Raw genomic sequence first — 16,867 nt, 5'->3', positions numbered from 1 at the left:
ATAGGCAGGGAGGTTAACTAGCGTCCAGTTTGCTACCCTACTCATGGGAGGAGAATGAGGGAGTAAAAATAGAGAGAAAGAGACACATTTCGCAACACACACACAGAGGACTGTATCACAGGTGGTGTTGGCTTGAAGTACTGCAGGAGGGCTCGTGTGGTTTTCTGGGCTGATGTGCTATGAAGACAGACTCCCAAGATCTTTCCTTCGGGAAAAGGCCGACCGTCAAGTCTCCTGAAGGCACATTGGCACACTGGAGAGTCCGGCGATGTGTTTGAAATAGCATACAGCGGCACAAATGGTGATCGATAGTCTCTACACAGTTGCAGTTATCGCACATTGATTAATCTGCCCTACCAATCCGATAGGTGAATGAGTTAGAAGACGCTACACCGAGCCACAGCCAACACAGCAACACAACAAAAGATGTGGACAGTAGAAGTGGACAGGACAGCGCTTACTCCTGTCCACTTCTGTCCACTTTTTTTTTTTTTTTTCAGTGTGCTTCAACCTAATTTTCCAAGCATGAACGTAAACCAACAGGCCCAACTCGCCATCTTGCTCCAACACAGCATTCTAAGCAGGAAAGGAGGCACGCATCAAGCACCTGGTGTGTGTCTCCCTTCGTTTCAAAACAATTGTTCAGTAGCGCTACTTAAGACCACAGTTAGTGGAAATCGACTCCAATGTGTTGAAATCACTAATAACAAAACAAAGCTGCAAAATAATATTTGGCCCACCCAGCCAAGAATGCGTAATGAAAAAAGAACGTAAATTGCTTGCAAAATCACTGCTGCTGAAGTGTATTGCTCACAAAATGAAACTTTTAGGAACGTTCTTACAATCTTACATCCCTCTGTTGGAACATTTCTCACTGAAAAAATGTTGGCAAAAAACTCTGGCATCGTTACAGTAGTAAGACTAGACGTTGGGAACAAAAGGCGCCATTTTAGACGTTAGCTAAAAATATTTGTGGATGCAGCATCCGTGTTTCAAACGGCGCCCACTAAAGAAGTAACGGTTTCAGGCTTCGAAATGCAGCGTACAAAACTTATCACAGAAATTATGGTCTGACATCCCTAGAGAGCACACAGTTAAGCTTAAATGTGCCATGGCTAGCAGAAAATATGAACACTGTAAATTACAGTGACATATAGCAAAAAGTACAACTAAACCAACTGTAGCGCGAAAACAAAATGTATGAACAGAAAACTAATCGAAACGACCACAAAAATTATAATGAATGAGCCACTTACTAAAATGAACAAATAAAAATTAGGAATATGAAAATACCAGCATGATAAAAAAAAACATATTTCTTTTATGATGCCCAGTATTAGAAAATGTCAGGCTAAAAGAACAAATTAATATAATGATAAGACACATCAGCTAAAGAAATTGGGACTCTTCCCCATTTTTTACTCAATAAGCACAAAGCGTAAACTCAGGATTGCCAAAGGCAGGTCAGGGTATTGCACTTAGTGCATCACATTGCTCAGTGTCAAAATATCACAATGTATGGCAAGTCAGTCTGAACACATGGCTTCATGACAGGTACTTGATGGAAATCACTAGGCACATCCGGAAGTCTGCAAAGAACACTACAAATAGCATACACACGAAAGTTGTTGTGCCATTAGCAGCACGGGGCAGCGTTCCACGTCAAATATATTTTAGCACAATAGCCCTAGTGTGGTTTCTTGAAGATGCCGACAAACAAAGACGCTCAACAAAGTTAACTGCTTTACAAACTGTGACCTTTTGTTTTTGAAAGTTTCCAAGGAAAAGAGGAAAATGTCAATCTCTTGACATCCATCTTTTTTCACACTAAAACCTGCCAGTCAGCCCATCAAAAAGAAGAAAGTAATAATTTAGTTGGTGTGGCTTTTGTTTTTAAACATTTAGGGCAAGTGCCATCTGCAATAAATATGAGAAAAGGTCATTTCATTATTTGGTATTATACCTATAGGACGGTGTGAAAAGTTGAAAACTCGATAACACCGTACGGCGACAGAGAGCGAGCCTGCTATATTTAACCAGGCGCGTCTCTTAACATCTAGGGCAAGTACCACCTGCACTAAATAGAAGAAAAGATCATTTCATTATTTGCTATTATACCTAAAATAGGACGGTGTGAAAAGATGAAAACTCGATAACACCGTACGGCGACAGAGAGCGAGCCTGCTATATTTAACCAGGCGCGTCTCTTAACATCTAGGGCAAGTACCACCTGCACTAAATAGAAGAAAAGATCATTTCATTATTTGCTATTATACCTAAAATAGGACGGTGTGAAAAGATGAAAACTCGATAACACCGTACGGCGACAGAGAGCGAGCCTGCTATATTTAACCAGGCGCGTCTCTTAACATCTAGGGCAAGTACCACCTGCACTAAATAGAAGAAAAGATCATTTCACTATTTGCTATTATACCTAAAATAGGACGGTGTGAAAAGATGAAAACTCGATAACACCGTACGGCGACAGAGAGCGAGCCTGCTATATTTAACCAGGCGCGTCTCTTAACATCTAGGGCAAGTACCACCTGCACTAAATAGAAGAAAAGATCATTTCATTATTTGCTATTATACCTAAAATAGGACGGTGTGAAAAGATGAAAACTCGATAACACCGTACGGCGACAGAGAGCGAGCCTGCTATATTTAACCAGGCACAAGAGACGCGCAAGAGAACCTCTTGGTTCTGCTAAGAGCTGCAGGCTTTACCGAGAAAGGAGGAGGTTAACAGAGTAGGGGAAACATAAATCACAAGTCCGAAAGCGCATCGAGATAGTCAAGGCAGCACTGAGAAAAAATGCCGAACTCCTCCCCGTGAAACGCGTCTTTGACTCTCATGCCCTCAGAAATTCGCAACTAACAGAAAAGCGTGCCCAGCCTCTCGTTACATGCAGCTAGTACTGTGGAAGAAACCATGAACCAGTACGCTGTCGCTGCAAAGATTCTCTCGTCCACAAACTTCAGTGACACAATAAAACAGATGACACATGCCGTAACTTCCAACTATGACGTTTTAAAATTGGGTGCGCGAAGCTTTGCGTTTGTTCATCGCCATTGCGCATGCATTATACGCTTCGTATCCACAAACGCTATCTGCGTATCCCATTGTAAAATTGGCTACTCCGCATGCGTCGTACGCCATCCTCTTGCGTACTCACGTTAAAGGGGTCATGAAGCACCCCTTGGGCTTGTTGAAAAAACATCCTGCGGAAAGCTGACACGGCTATGAACTGCTCTGCCAAATATTACAGTCGTGCGCGCCGCGTAAAGGCCACAAGCGGAGCGCGAAGTTGCCGTTTGCTCAGGCGCCCTCTTTTCAAACAGAGGCCGGTTCTCACTCTCGTCGGTGGGCGGGGCGTCTGCACGTTGACGTCACGGATCTGCCAGTTCACGTCGCAAGAGACATAGCATGCTTATTGGCCGATAGCCGACGTAAATCGAGAGCGGCGTTCGGATCAGATGCGCTTCTTGCCGCGGGGTGCCGCCACTTGCCGGCGCCGCACTCCTCAGTACACGGCAGCCGCACTCGCGCAGACGAATCACAGCGGGAGAGCGATTGCGTTTCATGACGCGCGCTGACGTAACTTCTTTCCCCCGTGCCATCCCTCCCTGTCTAGCTTCCAGTGCGCTCGTCGGCACGAGAAAAGAGAGAAAGCGCTGGGAGGGTGCGCCAAAGCCCCGTAACTCCGCTGATTCTTGATGGATTCGAGAAATTTTTGCGGCAATCGATTCGGGATGCAGTAAACTCCGATACTGAGGTCATTAGATCATTACTTGGAAAAGTGGTTCATGACCCCTTTAAGTGGCGGAAATAGCATATGCGCCCAACGAACGCTATCCTTGCGTACCCTATTCTAAAACTGCTTCTTACACGGCACACGTAGCTTAAGCTAATGTGTATCTTGAAACTACCTCATCAAGCGGCCAAGAAAAGACAGTCATTTTACTGAAATTAGGTTAACAAATATAAATATGGTTTTCGCTCATGTTCGTTCGAGCATGAACGGAAACCATGACGTGCATTTACGTTTAGACAGCTTTATCATGTATGCTGAATAAATTCCGCAGTAACGTACTGCTGAAACATGTCGCACATGCAGCCCGTGATGCAATGGAACACGCTTTTTCATTTGCCATAGTTCTCAAATACTGAGCGCAAATGCAGTAAAAATGAACTTACCTTCAAAAATGACAGAAGCCCGTGGTTTACAGTATCCGCAAATCCACAGAAAACTAATCGCACATCAAAGTAACCACGCCCGTCCCTCGAGCATAGGAGAAAGGAAGTTGCGAGAGCGTCCCGCGCGCAAGCTGATGATTGAATTTTTCCGCAGAGAATCTTACGGGACTCTAACCGTCAGTCAGCGTAACAGTCACTCCACAGAGACATACTTGCATTCGGGTCCACAAGTTTAACACGCAGCGAAGTACTTTCTTCACAGCTGCGTTTATAGCCTCCACGAACCACGACACAAGCACGAAATATAGCAAAAGAGTGCATGACCGGTGAGTTCGACCGCCCATGCGAAATCGGCGAGCTTAACTGACATTGCAGAAGCAACGGCCGCGCGGATGGATACAGTCTGCGCTAAGGCCTTCGTGCGGAAGTTAGGCGGTTATTGCAGCGAGTAAATTACAGTAAATTACGTAAAGTTTACTGGTCAACGAACTTTGAAGTCTTCATTGTTGCTGATGCAATGTAGACACCATACGCATTTATCCTTTTGCGCGTTACTTTCTTTATCGCAATGAGAGATGGCGTGCGCAGGCTCGAGTTCAAATTTCAATTCGCGGTGGTTCATGCATGCCCATGCATGCATGGGCCAAGTGGCGCGCGGTCCGCTGCTGGGCGACAAAACGTCTTATAAAGTGCGTCTTCCAGACGTCACAAACAAGACGTTTTTAAAACGTCGAAATTGGTTTAGGGTCGAACAAAAGTCTTGAAATATACGTTCCAGACCAAAATGGTCTTAAAAAATGTGTTTTCTAAACGTTATCAAAAACGGATATAATACGGATTTTCTGTGACGTTTTTAAAACGTCGAAATTGGTTTAGAATCGAACAAACGTCTTGAAATATACATTGCAGACCAAAATGGTCTTAAAAAATGCGTTTTCAAGACGTTATCAAAAACGCATATAATACGGATTTTCTGTGACGTTTTTAAAACGTCGAAATTGGTTTAGAATCGAACAAACGTCATGAAATATACGTTACAGACCAAAATGGTCTTTAAAAATGCGTTTTCTAGACGTTATCAAAAACGGATATAATACGGATTTTCTGTGACGTTTTTAAAACGTAGAAATTGGTTTAGAATCCGTTTTATCCCATTTATCCCTAAAAAAAACGTTTTCTAGACCATGTGTGCTACCTGGGATATGCATACACGTCCTCGTGTTTAGAATGCCTAATTGCGAAGAAAATTTAGTGACAAACTTTTCATCATGCGGTAGTTGTCAGCGAGCACGGAATGCACTTTATGAACCGTGTTGTAAATGACTTGATGTAACGGGAAATACGACTGCCAAGAACAAGCTTTATTGGAGGCTTCAAGATTTGCTGGCGATGGTATCGACGTGGTAGATATCAGGCCAATGGTGCAATCAGTGCCGCTAAACTGCAAACTAACGCCAAACGCTGCACACCAATCACAGCCTAAGATCACTCGTACACACAGGTTTGGGACGACAAGAAACCGGTGTCTCGCTGTCTTCCCAAGAGCTTCCCAATTCTGGTGGAGGGGGGTGTTTTACAGAGAAAATGGTAAAAATAGGTGTTTTACAAGGCTTTCACCGAGTGGACCCCCCCCCCCCCCCGAAAAAAATTCCTGGCTACGGGCCTGCTGATGTTTTGTTCGACCGATGTAGACACGCGTTGCTGACGGCTAGACTGCGCCTCGATGACAGAGACCCGTGCACCCAGGTCTGCGACGACGTCTTCTGCCGTGGAGGTACGCTGGGCAAGTGCGGTCTCAACAGATAGCAGGCGAGTAGCAAAGCGAGTCTCGAAATCTTGCATGAGGGCTCTTCTGTCGGCCTCACCTTGTGAAGCAAGGGCTTGTAGGCAATCTGGCATTGGTAGACTGGCTCCGGTGCTTGACTGTTGAGGTTGAGTTGGTGCGCCCTGGACATCAAACTCCGACGGAAGAGGCTGACGCGGCGCTGGTGGCGGGATGTTTGATGAGACTGGGGCTCCCGCGGCCTCTGCCAAGCTTCCCTCCGTAGTCTGGACAGCAGGTCTCAGGGTCGTCGACGACGTGTCGTCCTTCATAGGGTTCATCGCTGAACCGCCGACTGTTGCTGTCGCCGCAGAAGCCTTGCTCCGTGTAAACATGGCTTACCGTTGTCACCGCTGCCACCTAATGTAACGTACAAGAGCAACTCAGGCGAACACGATCCAACACAATTCCATCCTTTTCATTCTCTTTCACTAGATTCTCCTTCATGCACCAGTCACTTCGTTGGTATGATCCACTACAATATTGTGTCTAACAACGAAAAACGAGCCCTTAAAAATAATCTTCTTTCCTTCATTCAATGTGACGTCATACAATTCAACGAAGGAGACCAATTTACTTGCAGTCCGAGGACCAAGCAGACGGGCGTTGAACAGTACATCGTGCAATCCAAAAACATTTAATAAACCCGCAGATAGTCCTGCTTTCTCCATTTTTCATGAAGTCCTTGACGAAGACGAGATACCCTTTGGGACAAAATTGGCTCCGGCGACATTCCTTGCGCGACGACTTCGCACCACTGCAATCACCTGTAGACGTTTTTCTGAACGTCTCTCCTGTTTGCATGTTGCTTTTCCCCACTATGGGCATGGGCCGTCGCAAAAGTGGTTGCTGCTGCTACTGCTGCTGTAGACAGCGGCTTCAACAGTATCGGAAATTTGGGCTATAGTTAATTTTGCTGTATGGGCAAGAGCCGCAAGCAAACCATATACTGTACGAAAGCGGACGGCTTCTTCGGTATTGATTGCACTTGTATTCCCCTAACGTGGTCAGTCAGCGACGTGCAGTTAGCCGAGAAGCTATATATATATATATATATATATATATATATATATATATATATATATATATATATATATATATATATATATATATATATATATATATATATATATATATATATATACACGCGCGCGCGCGCGCGATCGGGATGTCGGGATGTCTTGACGTCGCCTCCGATTTAGTGGCTGCGTACTGCGCCTGAGGAATCTCTTTGAGGAGTGCTGCAGGTTATACAATTTTCTCGGAGGATAGGTCGTTCAAATGTGGCAATTTCAGGGTGACCAGAATTGAGGTAACTTACACGAGAAGAATTCGACGTGTCTTGCCGCTGTTCTGTCGGGCTCACGGCGCTGGGACCAGGACACCGTAAGAAGTGTTTAACTTTATTTTTTATACCCTCGCATCTACCTCGTTTGGATCATCCCCTCTTGAAGGTAGACGCCCAGTTTTCTCTATACGGTTGTTCCGTATTGTTCCTATTAAAATCTGTTGAAAGCACTCGGACGGGAAGAGTGCCAATCTTATATGGCGGCTTCAAGCGTCCGGCCGTGCGTATCCTGGATAGTGTTCAACGTTGTCCGTTTATACTTGGGCAAATTTGGGCGTATACATATGTTGTTGTTTTTTCGATTGTAATTGAGAACGCTGGATCTTACCCGTAAAACTCTCCGACTTCGAAATAGTCATGCAGGACGTATGGCCATAACCATTTGCCTCGTCAAAGACTTGTACCCCCTGTAAGGACGTCATGAATGTTTCACGTACACTTTCACGATATTGTTTTGCACATTGTCCCGCTTGACGTCTTAATTTAGCGAGGAGATTTTCGGACACCCAAGCGCAAATTATTTTATTCACTTTTGCATTGGCACAGATGCCGTGGCAGATAGTACTTATATTTGCATAAAAAGCGTACTTTGTGTTCAGGTTTACTTTCTAGGGGCGAAGCACCTTAGGGTCGAGGCTTGTCCGTTGTGCGTTGTCGTCCGTGCTCACGGCACAGCACCGTGTAAAATCGAAACATCAGGTTTAATAATAGTCTAATATCAATCATAATTGCGACGAAGCAATATAAAACACCTACAAGCACAAACTCTTTATACTAGTCGGTGACTTCAACGTACACATTATGGACCTTAGGACCTAGGTTTGTCGTTGACTTTCACTGTCGGCTGTCACGGTATATAGAAAACCGTTGCTATAATCGAAACATATAGGTGCGTATGTGAATAAAAAAAAAGGTTTACAATAGACGAACATCAATCATAATTGTGACAGAACAATATAAAACACCTACAAGCACATACCCTTTCTACAGTCGGCGACTTCAACGTAGACATTATGGACCTTACGACCTAGCTTTGTCGTCTACTCTTTATGTCACTTGATGTCACTCATTTACATTATATGGGGCAACGCTCGCGTAACGTAAGGTTCAGGGGCGCAGCCAGAAAATTTTTCGGGGGGGGGGGGGGGTTCAACCATACTTTATGCATGTTCGTGCGTGCGTTTGTATGTGTGCGTGCCTATATACGCAAGCAAAATTGAAAAATTTCGGGGGGGGGGTCTGAACCCCCCCAAACCCCCCTCCCCCCCTTGGCTACGCCCCTGGTAAGGTTACTCACCCATACGATAACCAGAGCTTCGCCCACTCGTCATGATTCACTTCGTGGAGATGCGTGGATTTTAAAGGCGATAGTCTTTCTTGGGGAACTTAAACGCAGAAATTTTGGTCTGTCTAGAAAAAGTTTATTTCATCGTAGGACGTTACGAATATTTAGAAACAGTGTCTGTCTGTCTGTCTGTCTGTCACCCGTTTCAGCCACCCGGCAAAAGCTGAACCACTTGCCCAAGGGCCAGCCATCTTGAACTGATTTGTAGGTTCATACTTGTGTACTTTGTCGATCAAAAAGCAAACATTACGCATAACTGAGGCGCAACATCACTACGTAAATATTAGGTAGTGTGTTCCTTTACCAGAAAATACATAGATACGTAATTCTAAAGACTCTAGTTTCTTAAGCTGCGCTTAAAATGGCGGCTGCGCTGAAAATGCGGCTGCGTTGAAAATGCAAGATAGAGTCACTGGAAAATCAGAGTACCGCAAAGGTAGGCATCACGCGGGCAACATTGGGTGGCGGCGGCCATGTCCCTTCCAGACCGTCCGGCGCGTTGCTAGCGTGTGTTGAGAAGTGACCGATCTTTTAGCCTCAGTGCCGTGTTACGCTCGGCAGAACGGCATTATGTGTGTGTGTTTCTTCAAGACGATATTGGAAGTGATTTCGAGTCATCGACAGGCATGAATCGACAGCGCGGTTAGCGGTGTAACTAATGAAACGTACGGCGAATGTTGCCATGTGCTCGCGAACTCGCTTCATGGCTTCATCGGTCTCTTTTCGTGTCACGCCCGGGCGTGTTCGCTAGGTCCGGATCTGTAAACATAGCTGCATTAGCGCAGTGACATCGTGCGAGATGCCATTTACTTCGACATTTGGTGAATCTTGACTGTTTGCGCTAGCTTTGCAGTCGGTGTTCAGGTTCACTGCACTCGACAACGTTATCGAACAACATCGAGAACATTCAACATTGCGTCCTTGGACAGATTGCTGACGCATAGCTTGCTTGCGCACCGTGCTTGCTGTTCAACTGGTTGGCATGTGTAATAGAAGTTGTGTGTGTACGGTAATTGGAAGTTGTGCGTGACGTCTTGATTCGGAACGCCAGCTGCCGAACGCACGGGCGAGTCGGCGTGCGGTACGTAAGGTGCATCTTATCTTACGATACGTAGAAAATAGGCCATCAAAAATTATTGACATCACTACTTATTTGTTTCATTTCCTATTTCTTGTCTCCTTAATATTCCCAACGGTGCAGTAAATTTGCAAATATTTTGCTGTGTTCCGACAAACAGTTCTTTTTTTGGCGTTGCCAGCGCGTAAACAGCTGGGGTTCGGTTTCTGCACTGCTGCACTTTTTTTTTTTCATAATGTACTCTTATTAAAACTTCCTCGGCACGGTGCTTTATGTTCTTTTGATCAGAAATAGCACATCCCGGAATTTTTAAAGCGCATGCTACTGCGACACAGTATGTATATAGACCTAGGGCTCGCATAAAACCGACTCCCTCAATGCGTGGGATCTGCTTTCTTTTTTTTTTTTTTTTTTTTTTGCTGTGACCATTTCTCACCGACTATACGTTATTTTAAGGGTACGCTAGGTGCAGTGCAGCATTAGCAGCATTTTTTTTTCAACAAATGTAAAAATACGCTTGATAACATTGCCTTATACCAAGTTTATCAACAGAGTTCCACGCTTCTGTTTTTTGCAATGCCAAAGATCATGCCACAATTGCCTTCAAGGTATACCAGTAAACAGTTATTATTTTAATAAATCTTCGATTTTGCTATCGTGCGTGACACGTTTATAACTCGGATAGCATGCGTAATCTGTTCAACAGATCGAGATATAAACAGCCGAGCAAATAGAAAGGTATGTAGTTTTCAATATCGCTGACTATAGCGAAGCAAAAAGGTGAAGTATCCTGTCGCATAAGATCTTTTCCAGCAAAGTTAGTGTAGTTCACTGCAGGAAGGAGTGTTATTCGAGGGGGGCGAATTCGTTCAGGCCAACTATGCAGCCACGTAGAACGGCGCTCTTTGACATTAATTTTTCCCAGACGGCAAACGAGATTCCCAGAGTAGCTCACCAGTAACGTTCGAGTGAGGGTGAGCTACTTTCTTCTGGCATCTGCATGCAGTGGCGTAGCCAGGGGGTGGCACACCGGGTCCGTGCCCCCCCCCCCCCCCCCCGAAAAAATGTCTGCTTACGCCACTGTCTGCATGACGCGTTTAAAAAAGCGACGAAGTACTTCTTGTGACCGAGGTGCTGCTGAATGTCTGGCCACGCTCTGAATTGAACGCGCCTGCACCCAAAGCGCTTGGAAGGGATATGGCGGCGAGAGGTCACGTGATGCAAGTAAGCCAATCGCGTCGGCGGCGGCGCGCGGAAAACAGATGCGATACTCTGAAATTTTTCCAGTGACTCTAATGCAAGACGGCGACGAACGCCCTCTGCCACGGAAGAAGGAAACCCTCTGTACAAGCTCATGTTTCCCGACGTATGCCAGATGGCGCTGATATCTCACGCAGCGTAAGGTCCCTAGATAAAAAAAACCTTAACGCAGCGCTCGTCTATCGTATTTCGGCGGGATTTGCAGCGTAGCACGCAGATACGCGGCCAATTTTTTTTCTCTCTCTTTTCCCATGCCATGATTTTCAAGAAAACCAAGTTTTACTACCAGTGAGTCACGTGCAATTTAAAAATAAGAAACTGGCCGTGTATTTGTCGGCAATCTTTCCATATGATGACAGTCGATGCTGATGGACACTTTGCCACAATATTGAGGAGTTCCCGATACAATAAAAGGTGTTTGCTTTCAGCGTTACTGACACGGCTTCGCTCGCGCTCTAAGATTCGTCAATAACCCGCCGCGGTAGCCCAGTGGCAATGGAGTTGAGTTGCTGGGATCAAGGTCGCGGGTTCGATCCCAGCCACGGTGGGCCCATTTCGATGGTGACAAAGAAAATGCGCGTACTTGGACTTAAGTGCACGTCGCCATTAATCTGGCGTCACCAACTTTGACGTGTTTCGTGATGTGTACATACATGTCGTAGTTTTGACAAGTCAAACACCTCTAATTTTATTCATAAATGAAACGAAGTTGCACGCGTGGCCCTGAAGCCGAAGTTCACGGATGGTCATCAAGCTACTGCAGGGAGCGCGTGTGGTCCGCTTTGCCGTTACGTGCAAAACATCATTGCCTTCACTCTCTCGCACAAAGCCTGTTCCATATGGCGGTGGCGGTATAGCGGCGGTTGAGCGACAACACGAGGCTTCGCGATGAGTGCCGCCTGCAGAAACAGCCCGTGAACAGTGGGTTTCTGCGGTGAGACGTGGTTTTGTTGATCTCGACGTTCATCATCTCACGTATCCTGTAAAAGTACGGTATGTTTATCCACGCCTAATTTGGTTTCATTTCCTGTTTTAAGGCCTCTTCCAACTTAGTTTGAACTAAACGACGGTTTGTGTTCTCGAATGCCGCCAGGAATCCGTGCGCCGTCTGGGCAAAGTACCCTCGAATAAATAGGCTCGAAGCTTCCGCGGTGCTTATGCAGGCGGCGTAATTACGATAGTATCGAAGGCACTCGTTGGTAAGCTCCCGTTGGTAAGGTATGTATATACAAACAGCGTGACCAGGCGTGGTCATCAAATGGAACCCATCTCCCGTCCCCCGTTCCCTTCGAGAGCAGTGACCTATCGGTTGTATTAAAGCGCTGCAGTGACCCTTATCCCCTGAAAAAGCACAATACCAATACGAGCACACGCATCCACGGTTAAAACGAGGAAAAAGAGATGCGTGCACTGCAAACAAGGAGGATGGAGTGTCTCCTCTAATGAACCTCATCGCCCCTTCCTCGTCCACCCCAAAGAACAAGAACAAAGGGCAACAGAGCGCGTACAGTCGGCACTGCGGAGTCCCTCCTCGAAGCTTCGACTTCGCCGCTGTAACATTCTCCTCGCGGCGTCGCTTATAGGGGTGGTGCCACCAAATTTGTGGCTTGCGCGTTCTTTGCTGTAAGCGTTTCCTATAGCTCCAGGAAGCATGATGCACGCACCAAGATTCATGTATTCTCGCTAAATAATTTAATATCGCGTTTTGTTGTGGACAACTTTCGGTTTCGGTTTCTGGGCGCCGAGGTTGGCCAGTGACGTAGAAGTGTAGGAGGCGTGGTCACGTGACCACACAAGGCTGTGACGCACTTAGCCAGGAAGCGATCGAAACTCGGCGAGTGATGTAGCAACCGATGCTTTGCCGGTACTATAGTGAATTAGAATATATTCTAGTTCACTACAGCCGGTACGTACATTGCGGAAGAGGCGGAGGTCCGGAGGTCACTCACGTTACTACAGCAGATTTGGTGTGACGTCACTACAACTTTCGTTGCCCATCCTACAGATCTACGTCAGTGTTGGCGCGCTAGCGATGGGTTTCGATCGGGAGAATGGGCATTTAGGTACACTTTGGAAGTGAATTAAAATATATTCTAAACGTTTGCTGTGTCCGACCCTTTGTGTGGAATGTCCTTGCATGCAGAGGAAACCCACAACAGGCTTGTTATAGCCTCGAAATTTGATGGCACCACCCCTTTATGCGATGAGTGTGAAAACGCTGTTTCCTATTACCTGCAGGGGAGTTCGAATTCCGCGTCGTTATCACTACCAACGCTCAATGTTAGTGCATGCACATAAATAAAAATTTACAGCGTTCCTGGACGTGTTTTGACCAGGCGCCTTTAACGGGGCCCTCTAACACTCTTCAACCCCCCATTTTTTACTCGTGGATTGCGTAGACTGAAGTACGGACGAACTAGTGCAGCAAGAACGGCAGCGATAGCGGCACGCAGTACGAAGTTATTCAATTTAGAAAATTCAAAATACAAGAAAAAAATGCCTACCCTCAACTCGATTTTCGCGGGGTCACGTGACCACATTTCACTCTCTGCTGTGACGTCGGATGGCGCTCCGATGGAATGGGCTGAAAGCTCTTACGTAGGGGAAGCTCGCACACCATTGTTGCTTCTCCTTTCCAACGCATTGTTGACGTCGTTGCCATAGTAGCAAACGTGGTTCCTGAAACCTGACTTGTCAGAACTTGAGCGGGCGCTACTGCTTCGAAGCGAGGCTGGGGAGGCTTTGTCTGCTGTTCCTTACAACGACATTCCGTGTCATTCCCTCTTCTCATTCTGAGAAGGGAATTTGTGGAGCGGCATGGGCGGTTAAACACGGTCGCCCCTACGTGGGTTGTTCGGTGAGCAGCCCGACAAGTTACAAGTGTGCAGCGACAACAATTCAACGAAGAGGATTACTTGCACCGTTTCAACAACGATCATGAGCCTACAGCATATGCGGAAAGAGGCAGCTTGCAAACGTACAGACGCAAAAAGAAGGAAGAGGGGCAAGCGTTTCATATGGACATCCGACCGGCGCAGGCAAAAAAAAAAAAAAAAGAAAGCCAGAGCAACCAGAGGCGAAATGGCAACCGGCGCCTCTGTCGTACTTTGTGGGTGTAGTGATATTTTTTGTTGCGACGGCGGCTATTTGGGGTTCATTGAAAAAGCACAGAAAAGAAAAACGAAACACAATATAATCTCAACTTTGATGCAACGCCGTTATTACTTTTAGCGTTACATTTATCCAATCATAGGCCAGCGCTCATCTTCGTCATTTCCGCCCGCAATAGTTCTGGCAAGGGCCACTACGCGCTGATGCGGTCAGCAGCGATGTAGCGACTTCAACGCGTGATTAAAATTATAGTGTACTAGAATAATCTCCTAGTGACGCGTCCAGGAGGCAGGGACATAGGCCGGTTGAAGCAAACGCCAGTAGACGCCCCTGGTGGCGTTGCTGCGCTTTTTTCTAGTCGCGGAGCCAGTTCGCGCCGGTTTGGGCCGGTTCAGACGCGCTTTGCAGCTGCTTGCCTCGTGCGCGTCCCCTGCGACGCTACGTTCAACGTCGTAGTTCTTTAAAAAAAAAAAAAAGAAATGGTGGATGACTTTTTTTTTTCTCCGGACGCTTACATGTGGGATGCTTCCATGTAGTACGAAAATAGTACCCCTTTTCATTTCCTTCACGAATCACTCTCGATTGCACGCCGTAAAATGAGGTAAGGAAACGCAGGAATAATCTTGTTTAGCTGCGTTTCTGTAACCGAGAATAAATCACGAAAAGTTTGCCACCATCAATATGCGTCCGTCGAGGCCGTTATTTCATCGTACGCCTTCTGGCATAGCAACGCAGCGTATACGTTGCTGAGCACTTTTGTGTAGTTTGCGATGAGCATGTGATTTAAATGTTGTGCTAGGTATTGCGCAATAGAAGCAAAACATGCAGAGTTACTCATATGATGGGTTTGTGGAAATAGATGATAAAAAAATGCGAATAGATACTGCTGCAGGCGATGTCCCGAACTGCAATGAATCCGCCGGTCTGCGGCAGTAACGCTAGCAGACGACTAGAAAAAGGCGCAGTGGCGGCGCCTGGTGGCGTCTACACAAACGGGCACGCGCGCTCCTTCTCAGACGCGTCACTAGGAAATTATTCTAGTACACTATAATTAAAATACTAAATAATTTGATATCGGTGCTTAAACTTATGCTAAAATTATCCCCAGCCATCAGTCTACGCAACCCGCAAGTAAAAAATGGGGGGTTGAATAGTGTTGGAGGGCCCCTTTAAAGGGACACCACCAACAACAAAAACAGTGTTTCTTGTATTAGTAAAGTACTATTTCACAATACCAAAATCACCGAGCTTGCCGCGAGAAGAGGCTCAAAAACAAAATGCGGGTGGCGACGCCAACTTGGAAGTTCCCGCACCAATCGCCGTGACGTCATAGACTTTGACGGCGTCTACTGGGGCTTAGTCGGGTACAACTTTAGAAAAAAGGAGAGGCCCCGCCCATATGACCGAAGCGCGGCAGCCGATTGCCTCCGCGGCAAAGAAATAGTCCCGCTTCTTCTCCTTGAGCGGAGTCACCGGCCGTCCGGCTCGTGACGTCAGTCTAGAGCGCGCGCCCATTGGTGGAAGCGCGTGTGCATCCGCCTTTGAGGTGCAAATGCCGCTTTTTTCTAAAGTTGTACTGTAAAGGTAAAGTGGCCAAAGATTTAACATACAAAACTTTAGGAAATTTTGTTCACTCATTGTAGTCCAATACGAAAAGAAAGTTGGGAATCCGTGACGTCGCCTGCGGAGATTACGGCGCGATATTTAATGAAACTTTCACCTTGATTTTCTTCTCTTTTAATAAACCTTGGTGAAAATGTACGATAGTAGAGTTTTCAGAGTATAATTGATCAGAAATCTAAACTTATTCATTGTTTCATTTTAGTGTCCGAGTGGTTAGGGCGCTCGACTGCTGACCCGAAGGTCGCGGGATCGAATCCCGGCCGCGGCGGCTGCATTTTCGATGGAGGCGAAAATGTTTGAGGCCCGTGTACTTAGATATAAGTGCACGTTAAAGAACCCCAGGTGGTCGAAATTTCCGGAGCCCTTCACTACGGCGTCCCTTATAATCATTAGTGGTTTTGGGACGTTAAACCCCAGATATTATTATTATTATTATTATTATTATTATTATTATTATTATTATTATTATTATTATTATTATTATTATTATTATCATTTTAGTGTCCCATTAAAAGAGCGTTCTCCAGCCTCGAGCAGCGGTTTACGTTCTCGTGACGTCTGTATGTGTGACTTCACGCAGCCGAACGAGCAGGAGACAGAGCAGCGTGTCGAGCTCGTCCGGGTGGGCAACCTCGAGGAGCGACGGCAGCAGCTGGCACTGCGGGCGCGAGACCAGCACTTCGTCAATGGCGTCATGCGCATCAGCTGTATCATGGACGTGCCTGAGCTGGGACGCCGCGTCGCCGAGAAGTTGGTCACCAGGGCCACCACGCCGCACCTCAGGCCAGGTACACTGCGAGTGAGGCCACGTGGGGCCATTCTCGTCTTCGCACCCTCCTCAGATTTTGCTAGAATGAATTGACCGGCATTGGGGTGCCCTTAAGAGAACTCAGGGTAACGCTCGTGGAAGAGAACACTCGCATAATGGGTTATATTTATTTTTGTTTATTTAAATATACCTTACAGGCGCGTAAGGGAAAGAAAATTAAACCAAAGATTATAGCATATACAATATATAATTAGAAAGCGTACGAGGAAGCAACACAAATATACAGAGGAATGAAAACGAGAAAAATATTCGG

At 46.2% G+C, this 16,867-nt stretch overlaps 1 protein-coding gene across 1 annotated transcript in view; it reads left to right on the top strand.

Annotated features, from left to right (window-relative positions):
• LOC119379258 (uncharacterized) overlaps positions 1–16,867 on the top strand; it is a 116,302-nt gene that overhangs the window by 84,086 nt on the left and 15,349 nt on the right. Inside the window, exon 5 of the mRNA XM_037648506.2 lies at positions 16,366–16,573. Within this exon, the coding sequence (XP_037504434.1) occupies positions 16,366–16,573 (208 nt within the window). The remainder of the gene's footprint in view (positions 1–16,365; positions 16,574–16,867) is intronic.

The sequence above is a fragment of the Rhipicephalus sanguineus genome, chromosome 1, assembly GCF_013339695.2.
Source record: "Rhipicephalus sanguineus isolate Rsan-2018 chromosome 1, BIME_Rsan_1.4, whole genome shotgun sequence".
Taxonomy (NCBI): domain Eukaryota; kingdom Metazoa; phylum Arthropoda; class Arachnida; order Ixodida; family Ixodidae; genus Rhipicephalus; species Rhipicephalus sanguineus.
This window is presented reverse-complemented; position numbering and strand designations above follow the sequence as displayed.